The sequence below is a fragment of the Pocillopora damicornis genome, chromosome 4 (assembly GCF_964200805.1).
Source record: "Pocillopora damicornis chromosome 4, jaPocDami1.2, whole genome shotgun sequence".
Lineage (NCBI taxonomy): Eukaryota > Metazoa > Cnidaria > Anthozoa > Scleractinia > Pocilloporidae > Pocillopora > Pocillopora damicornis.
In genome coordinates, this window is record NC_142673.1 from 24,530,069 (window position 1) to 24,543,976 (window position 13,908).

At 37.8% G+C, this 13,908-nt stretch overlaps 3 protein-coding genes across 6 annotated transcripts in view; 1 reads left to right on the top strand and 2 right to left on the bottom strand.

The window, feature by feature from the left end:
* Positions 1-2,850, bottom strand: part of LOC113683394 (vacuolar protein sorting-associated protein 52 homolog) — a 17,286-nt gene extending 14,436 nt beyond the window's left edge. The window contains exons 1-2 of the mRNA XM_089205700.1: positions 2,746-2,850; positions 1,172-1,204 (exon numbers count right to left, since the gene is read on the bottom strand). The gene's annotated coding sequence lies outside the window, so the exon portion shown is untranslated. The remainder of the gene's footprint in view (positions 1-1,171; positions 1,205-2,745) is intronic.
* On the top strand, positions 1,795-12,853 carry LOC113683399 (PH domain-containing protein DDB_G0267786). Of its 4 annotated transcripts, none has more exons than XM_089205697.1 (16): positions 1,795-1,938; positions 2,212-2,306; positions 3,914-4,056; positions 4,234-4,362; positions 4,991-5,105; positions 5,805-5,963; positions 6,677-6,771; positions 6,968-7,072; positions 7,541-7,703; positions 7,838-7,920; positions 8,137-8,241; positions 8,726-8,887; positions 9,372-9,497; positions 9,779-9,886; positions 10,780-10,891; positions 11,190-12,853. In XM_089205697.1, exons 2-16 carry the CDS (start codon positions 2,258-2,260, stop codon positions 11,708-11,710), a joined length of 2,175 nt encoding a protein of 724 aa, XP_089061823.1. In that variant the 5' UTR covers positions 1,795-1,938; positions 2,212-2,257; the 3' UTR covers positions 11,711-12,853. The 4 variants fall into 4 exon arrangements, with proteins under 4 accessions (XP_089061823.1, XP_089061825.1, XP_089061821.1 ...); XM_089205699.1 differs by having other exon boundaries at positions 1,797-1,942; XM_089205695.1 differs by having other exon boundaries at positions 1,797-1,938; positions 2,079-2,306.
* The window catches only part of LOC113683398 (proto-oncogene vav), a 17,317-nt gene continuing 16,005 nt past the window's right edge, over positions 12,597-13,908 (bottom strand). Inside the window, exon 34 of the mRNA XM_027200636.2 lies at positions 12,597-13,737. Within this exon, the coding sequence (XP_027056437.2) occupies positions 13,675-13,737 (63 nt within the window). The 3' untranslated portion in view covers positions 12,597-13,674. The remainder of the gene's footprint in view (positions 13,738-13,908) is intronic.

Genomic DNA, 13,908 nt, shown 5'->3' on the forward strand with positions numbered 1-13,908 from the left:
CTAACGGATATTCTATCTCCAATTCAAAATCGTAACTGATACTCTGTTGCCAATTCCTTACAGTTTTCCAAAGAAATATCTGACATCAAGATCGACGAGAACGAAGTCTTGGTTTCCTTCGATGTTGTATCACTGTTCACCGCGATCCCTGTTGACAAAGCATGTGATTACATCAAGATCAAACTGGAACAGGATGCCTCTCTTCCATCCAGAACAAATTTGGACATCAATGACATAATATCACTCCTCCAATTTACCCTGTCCAACAACTATAACTAGCTAGAAATTGTGAAATACCTCGTGTTACAAAAATACTTTAATGCTGTACAACTCCTGCACCCCCTAAGCTGGCCTCCTTTGCGATTTAAAACCGCATCAGTCTAGACAACTGATGCACCCCTTTTTGTCGCGCGCGGTTGAAATCGGCAACGTATAATAGATTCTTCCTTCCCAGGGGTCTGGAAAAGCGTTTTAGCAAGGGTCTTCGTTTTGTAGATTTAGGGGGGCTTTTCTACAAAACGAAGACTCCTGTTAATTTCACATCGGTTTGTGCTGAGGAACGGTTTGGGTTAGTTTTTTAACTGTCCGTGCCTTATTCGGGCAAAAAAATTAGGGTCTTCGTTTTTCGGTCTTCGTTTTTCGGTCTTCGGTCTTCGGTCTTCGGTCTTCGTTTTGTAGATTTAGGGGGGCTTTTCTACAAAACGAAGACCCCTGTTAATTTCACATCGGTTGGTGCTGAGGAACGTTAGTTTTTTAACTGTCCGTGCCTTATTCGGGCAAAAAAATTAGGGTCTTCGTTTTTCGGTCTTCGTTTTGTAGATTTAGGGGGGCTTTTCTACAAAACGAAGACCCCTGTTAATTTCACATCGGTTGGTGCTGAGGAACGCTTTGGGTTAGTTTTTTAACTGTCCGTGCCTTATTCGGGCAAAAAAATTAGGGTCTTCGTTTTTCGGTCTTCGTTTTTCGGTCTTCGTTTTTCGGTCTTCGTTTTTCGGTCTTCGGTCTTCGGTCTTCGGTCTTCGGTCTTCGGTCTTCGGTCTTCGTTTTGTAGACACCCTGAAGGCTGTAGCGCAAACAGCCGAAAGCTCGTATTTTTAAAAGTTTTAGCCAGAGATCGTTTTTTAAATTTTACAAGATGTTTCATCCTGGCTGCGGCCCCTCTATCTTTTCATATATGAAGTATATTTTGCTCCAAGAAAGCCCGCTGTTAAAGGCAAGGGAGCGAAACAAAAGCACTATATAACATCGTCCTAAACCAGATGAGCCCACGACATATCAGCGGCATATTGTATGAGTATCCGCAGTTTACAATGTGACTTCCGCTTTTTCTTGTTAAAGCATAGGCGGCCCAAGCTCACGTCTCGAGAAAAAGCCAACGATGAATTCATGAACGCGTCACGCGTTGTGTGACTCGGTGTTAAGTTACGGGAGGAACCGTTGAAAATTTGAAACACGTTATAAGGCATAGTATGGGGAACGAAATATGGTCGATTTATAACGATAAATATTTCGAAATCTGAATATTTTACACGTAAACTTCGTTTTTTGACATGGATAACAGTGATGGTAAAGCAAGCTTAAAACGGCAGAAATCGCTAGAAACTTCGACGGATACACAGGGCATGAGTAAGTTTTTATTGATTTTACGTGTAAAATATTCAGATTTCGAAATATTTATAACGTGTTCAAATTTTCAACGGTTCCTCCCGTAACTTAACACCGAGTCACACAACGCGTGACGCGTTCATGAATTCATCGTTGGCTTTTTCTCGAGACGTGAGCTTGGGCCGCCTGTGGTTAAAGCGTATTTTACAGTGTACTCATGGAATAGGAAGTGCGTTTGAGCCAGTTTCTGGCAGATTTTAACAGAAAAGCGGGTCTTTTGTTGAAGTGTAATGACATTTTCATCGATGGCGCTGTTAACGAAATGTTTGGCTGGTTCGTAAGTTGTCGACCTGGTTTCGGTCGATCTGATTAATTGACAACACCCCTGGTATTTGGAAGCAAATAGCGTTATGTTCGTTACGTTACTTGACCTCATTTGTAGCTATCGTAGAGCGTGATCCTTTCCGTTTCAGAATGACCCAGTTCAATTTCCGCTCCACCCCTTGGAATGCTCGTACGGGCCATAAATTGGAAGTTAGGAGGATTTCGCAAGCATTAGCATTCCTGTCTCCTTTAAACCCACGGCTCTTTGTGTTTGATTCAAAGGGCTGACTAAATTCCACTACTTGATTAGCGAAAAGAAGTTTTAGCAATGGGAAATTTAATTGGAATTGACTCTCACAAGAAGCAACAGATCGAAGGTAAGACTTGTGAATGTAAACATACGCAAATAGTTGAGATTTTCGTGCCTGCACGTTCAGTGAAGTTGTAAATGATGGAACTTTATCGAAATTACACACTGATCGACGTTCGTGCGACTACTTTGAGAACAAGCTTTTTTCTCAAACCAGTCATTCATATTTTTTTTTAACAAACAGGAATTAATTACCGCAGTGAAAGCAAGAAAATTGCTCCTTTCCTAACTCAAGTATTTCGGTGCTCGTTTTGCGATCACGCTCAGCCTAGTTATCAATCCACTGAATGCAGACAAAAATGTTTTCAGAAACTGATGTGTAATGAAACTGAAACTTATATAAAAAAAATTTGGAAGATTATTTTTTTGCATTGTAGTTAAATTAAGTGCAACGTGTAATGTGATTTTATTGCTCAATATACCTGGTTTAGTTCAACATAATTGACCTGACTGGTTTGTGGAGATTTGTCGGAACTTGTAGTTGATCATCCTGTCTTCAGTTGAATCGATATTTTGCCATTTCTGGTCATATGTAGAAAATCAATACGTATTTCCGGGAGGAAATAGCGAAGAGAGCAGTCAACGTAGTGAAAGCGATTACATGGGTGTACATGTATATTCGTGTCCCAACCAATTCAATAGCAGCTTTGACAGATACATCACATAATTAGGAAGTAATTCAGCTAGATTCAGCACGAACCAATTCGTACCTGATGGAATGTCCATATATTTGTTTTGATTGATAAAATTATTATTTTTCTACACATTTGTTAAAAAAATTTATTGTTAAAATATACATGTATTTGATATTTACAGTATGTGACTGATCACTCACGATAAATTTTCGTTGATTTGTTCCCCTCCCTTTATTACACGTGTGTTTTATAACCATCAGCAGTTTCAGTTTGAACCGTGAAGTAATTGGGTCAGTAATTGTATGCACAACTGTCAATATACATGTTCCATAGATATTTTTTTACATTGTTATTTTATGTAATTCAAGGTTTGTGAACATTATTTATATTTCTCAAAATAATTGTGCTCTTTTGAATAATTTCCAAACCAGTTTGAGTTTTGTTGTCTGTGTCTCCTTTTCAATTTCATTAGTGGGAACAAAGGAAATTGAAAATCAAAGGGATTTAGACCTTTTTTTAAAATTTAACCGGTAAGACATTGATAACACAGGAAATATCCTATTTGCTAGGGTTTTTTTCACTGTAGTGTAAGGAGATGGAGGCAAAGGGGGTTCTAATCCTATTTCAAGCACAAATTGAGGAATCCCTTATATGTTTAAATAGCATTTCACTTGTCAAATTTAAAAGGGAAAACTTACAAATTCCTCCTTTTGTGTGTAAGGTTTCAAGGAAATTTTGAGGTTTTCACGAAATGAAAGAGAAATAAATTCACAGGTCACATCATTATATTTCAGGAGGCAAATTATACTGTACCTTACTCTGGTTTAAAAATTGAAGAATCATGCTCATCCTCTTGTAAAAATTCATGACTTCATCTCATCACAATTAAACCCTTCACTACCTTCTAAGGATAAAAGAACATGTAGCATTTATACATGTACTTGTATTATTGCCAAACAATTTTTTTCCTTGCTTGCAGACATTGCTCAAGAATTTCTACAAGAGTTTACGTTAGCCTACAACACAGCCTATGGAGTTGAATACACAAAGTTAACCTTGAAGGAAATTGATGCAGAATCCTTTGCAGAAGAAAAACCAGCTTATCAGTTAATGCAGAGATCAGTGAGTTTTTTGTATTTCTTATGAAGTCTGCAAACATTACTTTAGGGTTATAGGTGCCTCAAGATTCCCCCGAAAAAGCAAAGTAGCAGGTGAAGTTTCAGAAATTTATCCAGGTGCATAAAAGAACTCATACATAGTATTGATCTTTGAAATTCTGTATTCTTTAATTTGTTTCAGTGGGATAGTATCAAAAATCCATTAAAAATGGGATATCTCACAAAGAAAGGAGCAGTTGTCAAGAACTGGAAGAGACGTTACTTTGTGGTTAATCCTGATTACTCTGTTGACTATTTTGAAAATGAAGAGGTATGCAAGTTATTAATACTACTATTACAATCATACTATTATCACCATCACTATCATTAATGATATCATTATCACTAACCTTTAAAGCCTTTACTATCAAGATCTGATTTTTAAATTCTCCCCTCTAGCTGCTACACATTTCCTTGTCAATAAAATAGAAGAATTTGGTGTTAGATCAGGATATAAACTTCTACCTGATATGTTTGATTACTCTCATCAACTGTTTGCTTGGTAATGTATGAAGATTATAGAGAGAAGTTTCATTTGAATCACTTCTGGAAGTTAAAGGGTTAACTCCCAAGATCCAATTTAAAATTCTCCCTACTTACTGCTATACTTTTCCTCGTAAATTCGACAAGAGAATGTAGTCTTATTTCAAAGTAACATGGCCTCTAGCTGATAAGCTTGTCTTTACTAATAACCCATTAGCATGATGCACATAACATATTGGAATTGCACAGAAAAGTTACATGTTAATTATGTCAGAGTCTGAATTCTATTGAAAAAATGTACAATGAAAACTATGGATTTTCTTGTCATGATTGTTAGACTGTGTCAAGGGTTTTGTTGTGTTGAGTAATCATGCTAAAGTGTTTTTCACTCACTGTGTTGTATAATTTGTGGACAGGCATATGAGAAAGGTTTTAAACCCAAAGGCACCATTTTTCCTTGTGGATATGAAGTCAATGGTAACTTGGACGAAACAATGGCAGAGAGAGTAAAGAATCTGGCAAAACAGATGAGTAAGACATTCTCAGAATAACTGTTTAATTAAAAGGAACTATTTAATACCATTAAGAGATGACAAATGATGCTTGTTCTTTTTATACCCATGTACAGAAGCTTGAAATTTTTTTTACTTTTCTATTTTTATCATATTGACAATTATTCATGAGCTTACAATTAAGAATAAAAAACTTAATAAATAGCAACGTAGCATTGTTGACTTTGGAGACTAGAGTGCATACCAAATGTTCAGTCAGTTGATGTTGTTTATTGATAAGTGCATTGAATGTAGGAATGTATCGAGTGAAACAAAATTTACCCCTCCAAATCAGTTATAAAGTTAATAAAATACTTGATTTATTTTTCTCTAGTTTCATATACCTTTCTGTTGTGCATTTTCATGTTAATGAAACAATATTTATTAATTTATATTGTCTATATCTGTTGACATTGACCAATATTTATTAATGTATATTGTCTATATCTGTTGACATTGACCAATATTTATTAATGTATATTGTCTATATCTGTTGACATTGACCAATATTTATTAATGTATATTGTCTATATCTGTTGACATTGACCAATATTTATTAATGTATATTGTCTATATCTGTTGACATTGACCAATATTTATTAATGTATATTGTCTATATCTGTTGACATTGACCAATATTTATTAATGTATATTGTCTATATCTGTTGACATTGACCAGAGGTAGACGAGAAGGAGATAGGCACCCCAGAAAAGTACCCTGAACACACATTTGAGGTTTCCCATTCTAGAAGAAGGTCTTATCTCATCACCGCTGAAAATGATGAAGACAAGCATGCCTGGATTGAAGCTTTCAAAGTTTGTTGCAGAAAAGCTGAAGGTAAGCAAGGAGTAAGACCAGTTAACACTGTAACAACTGGTTTTGACAGTTTGATACATGCACCCACTAACTTCTACTCCTGAGTTGTGAGAAGTATACTGTGAGAGTAAAGTGTCTTTCCCAAAAATTCAATCATAGGCAGAGCACACTACATGTTTGTGTTTAATAATTGTTGACATGAGATGAACAAAATGTGTGAGGGTTATGTCACTAAAGCTCTGAAAATTGCATATCTTCATTACATCTCGGTCTGAATACCTTGAGTCAATGAAACTAAATGAAATGTTAATTGGTGCATTTGGGGTATTTTTTCACCCTAATGGGCTGTCTTTCCTCTCTTAATGGTCTCCAGCCAAAAGTAATTTCATCAAAAGATGCTTCAAATGGGCCACAAGGGCAAAAACAAAAAATATCCACAAATGCATCAATTAACATTTCATTTAATTTTATTGAGATAATTATTCAGACCAAGATGTAATGTAGATAATGCAATTTTTGGAGCTTTATTCGTAACCTCATCAATTTTCTCATCGATGCCAAAACCGTATAGTTACAATAATTATGATCATCACATGAGTGTGATCTATTATTGAACAGAGTGACATACTATACACAGCATCTGTATGTTAGCTTCAGTATACACACGTGCTGGAACTTTTTGAAGTAATTTGTTGGTTTACACCTCTGCTTTTTGTGTTTTTTGGCAAATGAAGGATTGAAAAGTGAAGATCCCGTGGGCCGTGCTGCTTTTAAAGTGGCTTTGTGGAAGACGTACTGGAGGTACAGAGTTGAAGGAACAGAGGAACAGGTACATATATTTTAGAATGTTTGCTTTGTCCATTAACTCAGCATGATCACCCCTGCCACTCATGACAGGAGAGTTTTTGATCTAGAGTCCAGGGTTCAGACCCCCAAGGTGTAGCAATTCCTCTTGGCAAAGTACATGTACCTCACTTGTCCAAGTTGTGTGTAAGCTTTTGTAACATAATTTTTCACTTCAATAGGTTCTCAGTGATATCCTTGTGGACAGGATCAACTATCGTGTCATGTCTGATGTGTACGCTGAGATTCGAGGAGGCTGGACAATGAAGCAAAAGATCAGAGAGCAGGTTGGCCTAATATCTAGTTTAAATAGGGTCCAGTCTGTTCTGTTTATGCATTGTGGCAGTTGTAGTTAGTCATTCCTTTGAAGTTTGTATTTAGTAATCAAAATGGACCATCAATTGAAAGAAACAACAGATATCACAGTAAGCCAGTGATAACTCAAAGTAATTACAAATTAATCAAACTCTCCAAAGAACTGAAAAACTCAAGTGTCCTGGAAGTAACTGGTTTCAGCTTTGTTTCTGGTTGGTTTAGAAGAGACCAGTGGTGATAAAAGTTTTCCAGACTAGTCAAAAGAGCAAAGTGAAGCAAAGTGTAATCAGGGATGACTTGAGACACCCATTCAAAAAGTCTCTCTATCGTAAGATAGGGTTACTACTACCCTCTTCAATATGAGCCTATTGTACATCATGAGATAGGTGAAAGTGGAGCTTGCTGTTTGGAAAATTCTTGTTGACTGTGTTATTTTAAAGGTTGTGAAGACTTTAGATTCTCTTGTAATGGCTATGGTCATTCCATCATGGAAAGGAATGCAGGAATCTTCTCAGCAAATGAAAACAGTCCTTGAGCCAACTATCAAAGACAAAAAGGATGAACTGGCTGCCGTGCAGCGCAAAGTCATGTGGGATTTATCAGGCATGTGCTGCATTTGTCTCTTCTGTCAAAACGTATTTCGTATCTGAGAGGAGTCATTCCTTTTGTTCAATGTAAGAACATGGTTGTGGTGTAATTGGTGTTCATTGGTGAAATTAATTTTTGATTTTCTTTAGAGCTTCTGAAAAGTGCTGTGGAAAAAGTGTTTAAGGACATGGAAGAGACCATGAAAGAAATGAGTAATCTTTTAAGAACAAGGGTATGAATATTCGTCATTGTTATATTATTATTATTATTATTATTATTATTATTATTATTATTGTTACTATTACTATTGTCGTTGGTATCATTATTACTACATGTGCACACTGTTTCATTTTTCGAAGACTTTAACAATGCACTGACATCCAATATGCGTTTTAGTTGCTTTATCGTTTTTTAGTAAGTGTGCTTGATGTTTTCTTTGATTTTGCAGATGGAACAAGGTTTGGCAGAGTTAAGGAAAATTTTCATCAAGAAAATCGATGAAGTTATTGAGAAAGCGAAGAACACTAATGAAATTGAAGCATCCTTGCCTTCAGTAAGGGCTTGTCTTGTCTATTATTGAGCAGATTGTCAATCATAGGAAAATTAAAGTGTGCTCTGGATGCAATCCAGGTTTTTCTATCTAGCAGTGTATCTACAAGTGGTAATGAAATTCCAAAGAATTACCGAAGCTTCAAACGTCGTATCGGACGAACGATGATTTCAAAGTTTTAACGAACCATAAATTATTTGACGTATTATTAAACTAATCATTCCGATAATGAACCCTTAAATTGTGGCTTTCGCACGAACGTTATCGGCCGGCCTCCAACAATTAGTGGACTCACCGCAAATTTTCGCCATACGAAGAATTTTCTAGGTGTTTTTTCTCTTGTTTTGTTTTGTTTTCCCTCTTTTTCGGTTGAATTAATTCATGTATTGAATAAATAGCTGAACAATCTTAAGACTTTAATCCGTCGTTTCCGTTTGCCGTTATTCATAGGTCTATTTATTCTTTCAAACTTGTTTTTTTTTCTTAGTTCTTCCAGACGTTGGACAGAGCACCTCGTTCATTGTCCGTGTTGTACGATGCTTTAGTTTGCATTCGCTTTGTGAGCGCGCTCCACGAGAAGTTTCATGAGCGTATCAACAAACTGAACGGTCATCTGGTGACAGACATCGGATCTGACAAGTTGGCTCAGGTAAGTTAACCGTTCTTCTTTGTGAAATGTTTGAAGTTAAAAGCAAATGAAGCATGAAACTTGGGAAATCAGTGCATCATCTCTTAAGCTATTTTTTCCTCAGTTCACTTTTGATTGGGAGCTGAATGAAAGGTAAGGCAGGTGTTTCGTCAAGTCTCCCCAGACATTTCTCTGCCACCTCTCTGCACTTGTTGGTTAAGGGAGGCACTAGAAAAGTGTCTGCTTTTCCCCTCAAATTATCAGTTGTTTTAGTTTGAAGTGCTAACTGTTGAGCTATTTTGTCTCTTAGATGTAAACTTTGTTAGCAGCATTATTTGACGAACTGTGCCCGTTTTAAAATTTAGAATGGACGTAGAATTTATAGAGATTTTAGGAGCATTCATTGCTATTGCTATTCATTGCTGTAATACTCTTTAGCTAATTTCAGTAAACTGTAATGTGGTCACCATACTCCTTTAACACTGCGTAACAACTTTTGTTTCAGCTTCTGGACTCAGCCATGTTTACTTTTGAGGAACGTTTAAATGAAGGAATCTCTGGTACTGACGCGAAGGCAAACGGTGAAACAGCCGCGGACATAATGAAGGTCGTCAAGGAGGAAGTACTTTTGGTAAGCTGCTTTACCCGACGCAACCTTCATCTTTGAGAAAATGACGTTGAAAAAATTTTTTATCCCTTTTACGGGGAAAAAGAGGAAATAGCCAAGTTGGTTCGTGATGTGGGAAGATTATTTTTTCAACTCTGTTAAGGTGTACTTCAACTGATCCTTGAGTTTGCTTTGGATGAAGTGATGCCATCACTTGGGGATAACTTGAATAGGAGCCTTCTACTCTTTGGCGCACATGGTTTTACTTAGTATGCATTTTTGTCATAATTTTTTCCAATCCACAGAAATACGACGAGGACCAAAAAGTCGTGCTTGAAGAGTACTTGATGGAGTCAATGCTGTGCATGTTGGTGCCTCACACCCACAGCTTCACGGATGAAGTTTGCAAACCAGTAAGTGATGCCAGACGATGAAAAGTAATATGAACCCTTTAACTCCCTTGAGTGACCAAGACAGAATTTGTCCTTACGATTACAATGCAATATCAAGTAGGCAAGTGATGAGAATGGAGAAAAACAACAATTAGGGGTTTATTAGTTGATCTATTACCAAATTCTCCAACTCTGATCATAAGAATTGTATGGGGGAAAGTAAGGAGAATTACTGATGATATCTTGGGAGTGAAAGGGTAGCTCTACAGGGCGTGAAATTAACTTTTTTTTCTGACAGCCACTTGGCTCTTAAATTCTTCAAAGTGGTAGCCAATTCAAAAAAAGTTGGTCGCCATTTTCAAAGACAAACAAAATCTTTCTTCACGCTGTCAGCATTCTAGATAGACCCTCTAAAATTAAGTTATAGGGAAAAGATCTTTAACGTGCTATAAAGTGGACACTAGGATGTTTGATATACAACTTTCAGGCTCATCTAAATCCAAGATGGCGTCTAGTTATCGATCCAGATGCATGTGCTACGTTTTGGAAACAAACTTAGCGAGGAAGTTTGCCGCGGATTTATCTTTGTAAATTTATTTAATTCACTCTTCTCTTGGTAAAGTTATGATGAAACGTTGTAGTCGCCAATTTGGCGACTAACTTTCAGGATTTGGTCACCAAAGTGAAAAATTTAGTCGCATTGGCGCCTGTATTAGGCGCAATTTCACGCCCTTAGAGTCTAAGATTCTCTTATCAAGAAACGCATCGACTTATATTATGGGAGAAGCCTCCCCAATGAATTCTCGTATTTGCTATAGTTGTACTTAGCGTTTTCAATTAGTTTCAAAATTATGATTTCAACGGTTTTTGTTTCCCATGATCCTTTCTCTGATGATTTTTGTGATTTGTTACAGATGATCAAACCAGTGGAAAGTAGCATACCAGACCCCCTCCGTCAAGCAATTTCACTCAATGACAAATATGATACCTACGTGGAAACGAGCTTACGGGACACAATCAAGAAAGGCGAGTCAAACTTTTCACCAACCCAAGATCTACATATCAATTCTTGGCATATTCCTCGATACCTTACAATTTTGGCTCTGAGGACACGATGTGAAATCACTCAATATCGCCTCCTTTTTTGCGGATTACAAACAAGGAGCAGAAAATTAAACAGTCCCCTAAAATTTCTATAAACGTATAAGATGATTTTGCTTTAAACACTACTCACTTGCCTCCTACCCTCGAAAGCTCATAAACGTTTTCAATGATTTCAAGAAAGTGTCTAGTTAAAGTTAATCCTGATTATTTCATGTTACAGTTTGTGGCATCGGAGGTTCACCAGTGGCTCAACCAAGTGGCGAGCCCACAACCGAAGAAGAGAAGACCGTGGAACCGAAAGCCGATGAGCAGGCGAAAGACAATGATAAAACCTCGACTGAGCAACCCCAAGCTGAAGAGAAGGCCGGAGAAAAACCGGATGAGACCGCAAATGGGAACTCTGTAGAGGTCGAAGAGAAACCAACTGAGGGCGACGAGAAACAGAATGAGCTTGAAGATAAGTCGACTAAGGCCGACGAGAAACCAAGTGAGGACGAAGGGAAACCGAGTGAGGCCGAAGGTAAACCAAGTGAGGACGAAGGTAAACCGCGTGAGGCCGAAGGGAAACCAAGTGAGGACGAAGGGAAACCGAACGAGGCCGAAGAGAAACCAAATGAGGACGAAGGGAAACCAAGTGAGGATGAAGGGAAACCGAACGAAGCCGAAGAGAAACCGATTGAGGCTGAAGTGAAAACGGAAGAACCTGAAACCGAGAAATGTGAACTAACAACAGAGCTTTGAAAATTGCTGCCAAGATAACTTAATGTAGACAAGTAAACTCTTACTGAAATCCCACAATATACGGGGGCTGTACTGTTAGACTCTTCTTTCTACAACAGAATTTAAGTGTAGGAATACATTAACGAGAGTCGCCAGAAAGAAATAGGCTGTCAATTGCTTCACGAAGCTGTTTGAATGGGATGTTAGCTTATGAAACAAATTTGTATTCCTTCTGTACAGTTACTTGAGTTCCACAGAAAATACTTCTCGAAACCATGGTTTAGTTGAGCAGCTCTTTCAAACGGTAATGGAAAAAATTCATATGGGCATATCCGTTTTTCGAAGTATTTTTGTATTAACCACACCTTACACAGGAAAGTAAACTTAGAAATGAGTATTGGCGGCCATATAGTGCTTTCATCTTGTCCGAACAGCTCTCAGATTATGCATTTTATATTAAGAGGCAACTCGTCTGCCCTCGTCTAGAGGCATCGCAGGGCGTGATCCATCTTTATCTGACGTTAGCTTGAAACCGAAACTGAAAAACAGGTTTAAGAGTCACCGATCGGCAAGGTTTTTCCTCAGTCCTATGCGTGGGAGACGCAGGGGATGGTAGCTGACAGATCAAATTTTAGACCCTGAGGCAGGGCTTTAATGTCGAAATCCCTATTCAACGGGGAGTCCTCTCGGTCTGTTTTTCGTTGATAGCCACCCCCCCCCCCACTTCCGCTCGTCCTAAGTCAAACCATTGATAGGTGCATTATGTAAAACAGCCAACTGTCAGGAAAACCTAACGAAACCTTTGGGTCGGCATGCGGTGGAATGGCATCTTGTGATTCTTGTCCTTGGAAAGAAGTATACCACTCCTTACTGTAAACAATTGATACGTAGAGAAAAAACACTGGTGTTTCAGAACGTCTATTTAATTTCTCAACTAGACAAATAAATTCGAACCAGTTCCTGTAGGAACATTTAATTAAAGGAACAAATATTGCTAAGACAAGGGTAAATAAAAAAATATTCTGTTAATTATTAATAGGCCTAATGAATGGATTTATGTGGTGAGTACGATTGTTAGCACTTGTTATGCATTCATGAAATAATACACGTGGAGCATAAAGTACTGTACAATATAAATTTGGCCGAATAAAATTAAGAAGACTATTTTATCGCTCTGTAGCGAATCTCTTATCAATATTAACGTATGTTGTTTAAAAAGAAATCACAAATTAAAAAACCAACGCGATTCAGGCGAAACTTTTTGGGTTGGCAATCTTGAAGTTATTATTTTGGCAATGGGTAACCTCGGGTATGAATCAATCTCATATCTCCAATATGGTTGTTTTTGACAACCTTCACATCACTCCGCCATCCCTCCTCACCACCTCCCCCTCCCCCACCCCCTCCCTTACTTCGAAAAAACAGTACTAGCGCGATAAAATTTTGAAACGACTCGTCACTTCAATTAACGATTAACGAGTGACGATTAACCTTACCTAAACGAGGTTTGGATCGAGGAACTCGATATGACCAAAAACAAAAGTTCCCATAATTCATCGCCAAAAATTATAAATAAAGTAATTAATGATAAGAATACTATTTCCGATCACGTGACCAGCATAACCATGACCTTCCTCGTTAGGCCTATCATTAAAATAACAATCAAGAGCGCATGTCTGTCAGATTGTCTTTACCAATAACGAGCGTGTTTCCAAAACGTTCCTTTGTCGCCGTTGTGGTTACTCTTGGCACTGGTTGGTGTTCAGTCAAACATTCATCAAAACAAAAATCGTCCTAACATCCCACAAGGAACTTGACTCTGATATCCCACGAATTGATTGATGGCAGCCATCCCCGATCATGTTAATTTCTACGTCGAGCTTTGATCCACGACAATCTCAGTTTGAATATTAACTCTCATCGTTCTCTCACGTCACCCTCGGGCATTCAATGCTAGCTTCCAAATCATATCCAGTTCCACTGTATTAATCCTGGGGCTCTGTGGTTTCTTTAAGGACCTCCACGTAATTTGACGGAAAGTAACCGACCTATCATGGAGAAAAGGAGAATGATGTCGCGCCAAATATGCTCACGAACCCGTCCACACCAATCCAGTATGGAAGGGTCCTAATTCAAACTGTATGTATAACTTTAAAAGCGCTAAGCATCGAAAATACAGGCGATGGACATAATTTGAACTGCTTAACCGTGAAATAGCT

Bases quoted from the DNA above. Each gene is read 5' to 3' on its own strand.
- LOC113683399 (XM_089205697.1), top strand. From the start codon at position 2,258: ATGGGAAATTTAATTGGAATTGACTCTCACAAGAAGCAACAGATCGAA. The intron at 2,307-3,913 runs GTAAGACTTGTG...CCTTGCTTGCAG, and splicing joins CAAGAAGCAACAGATCGAAG to ACATTGCTCAAGAATTTCTA. The intron at 7,073-7,540 runs GTTGGCCTAATA...GTTATTTTAAAG, and splicing joins AGCAAAAGATCAGAGAGCAG to GTTGTGAAGACTTTAGATTC.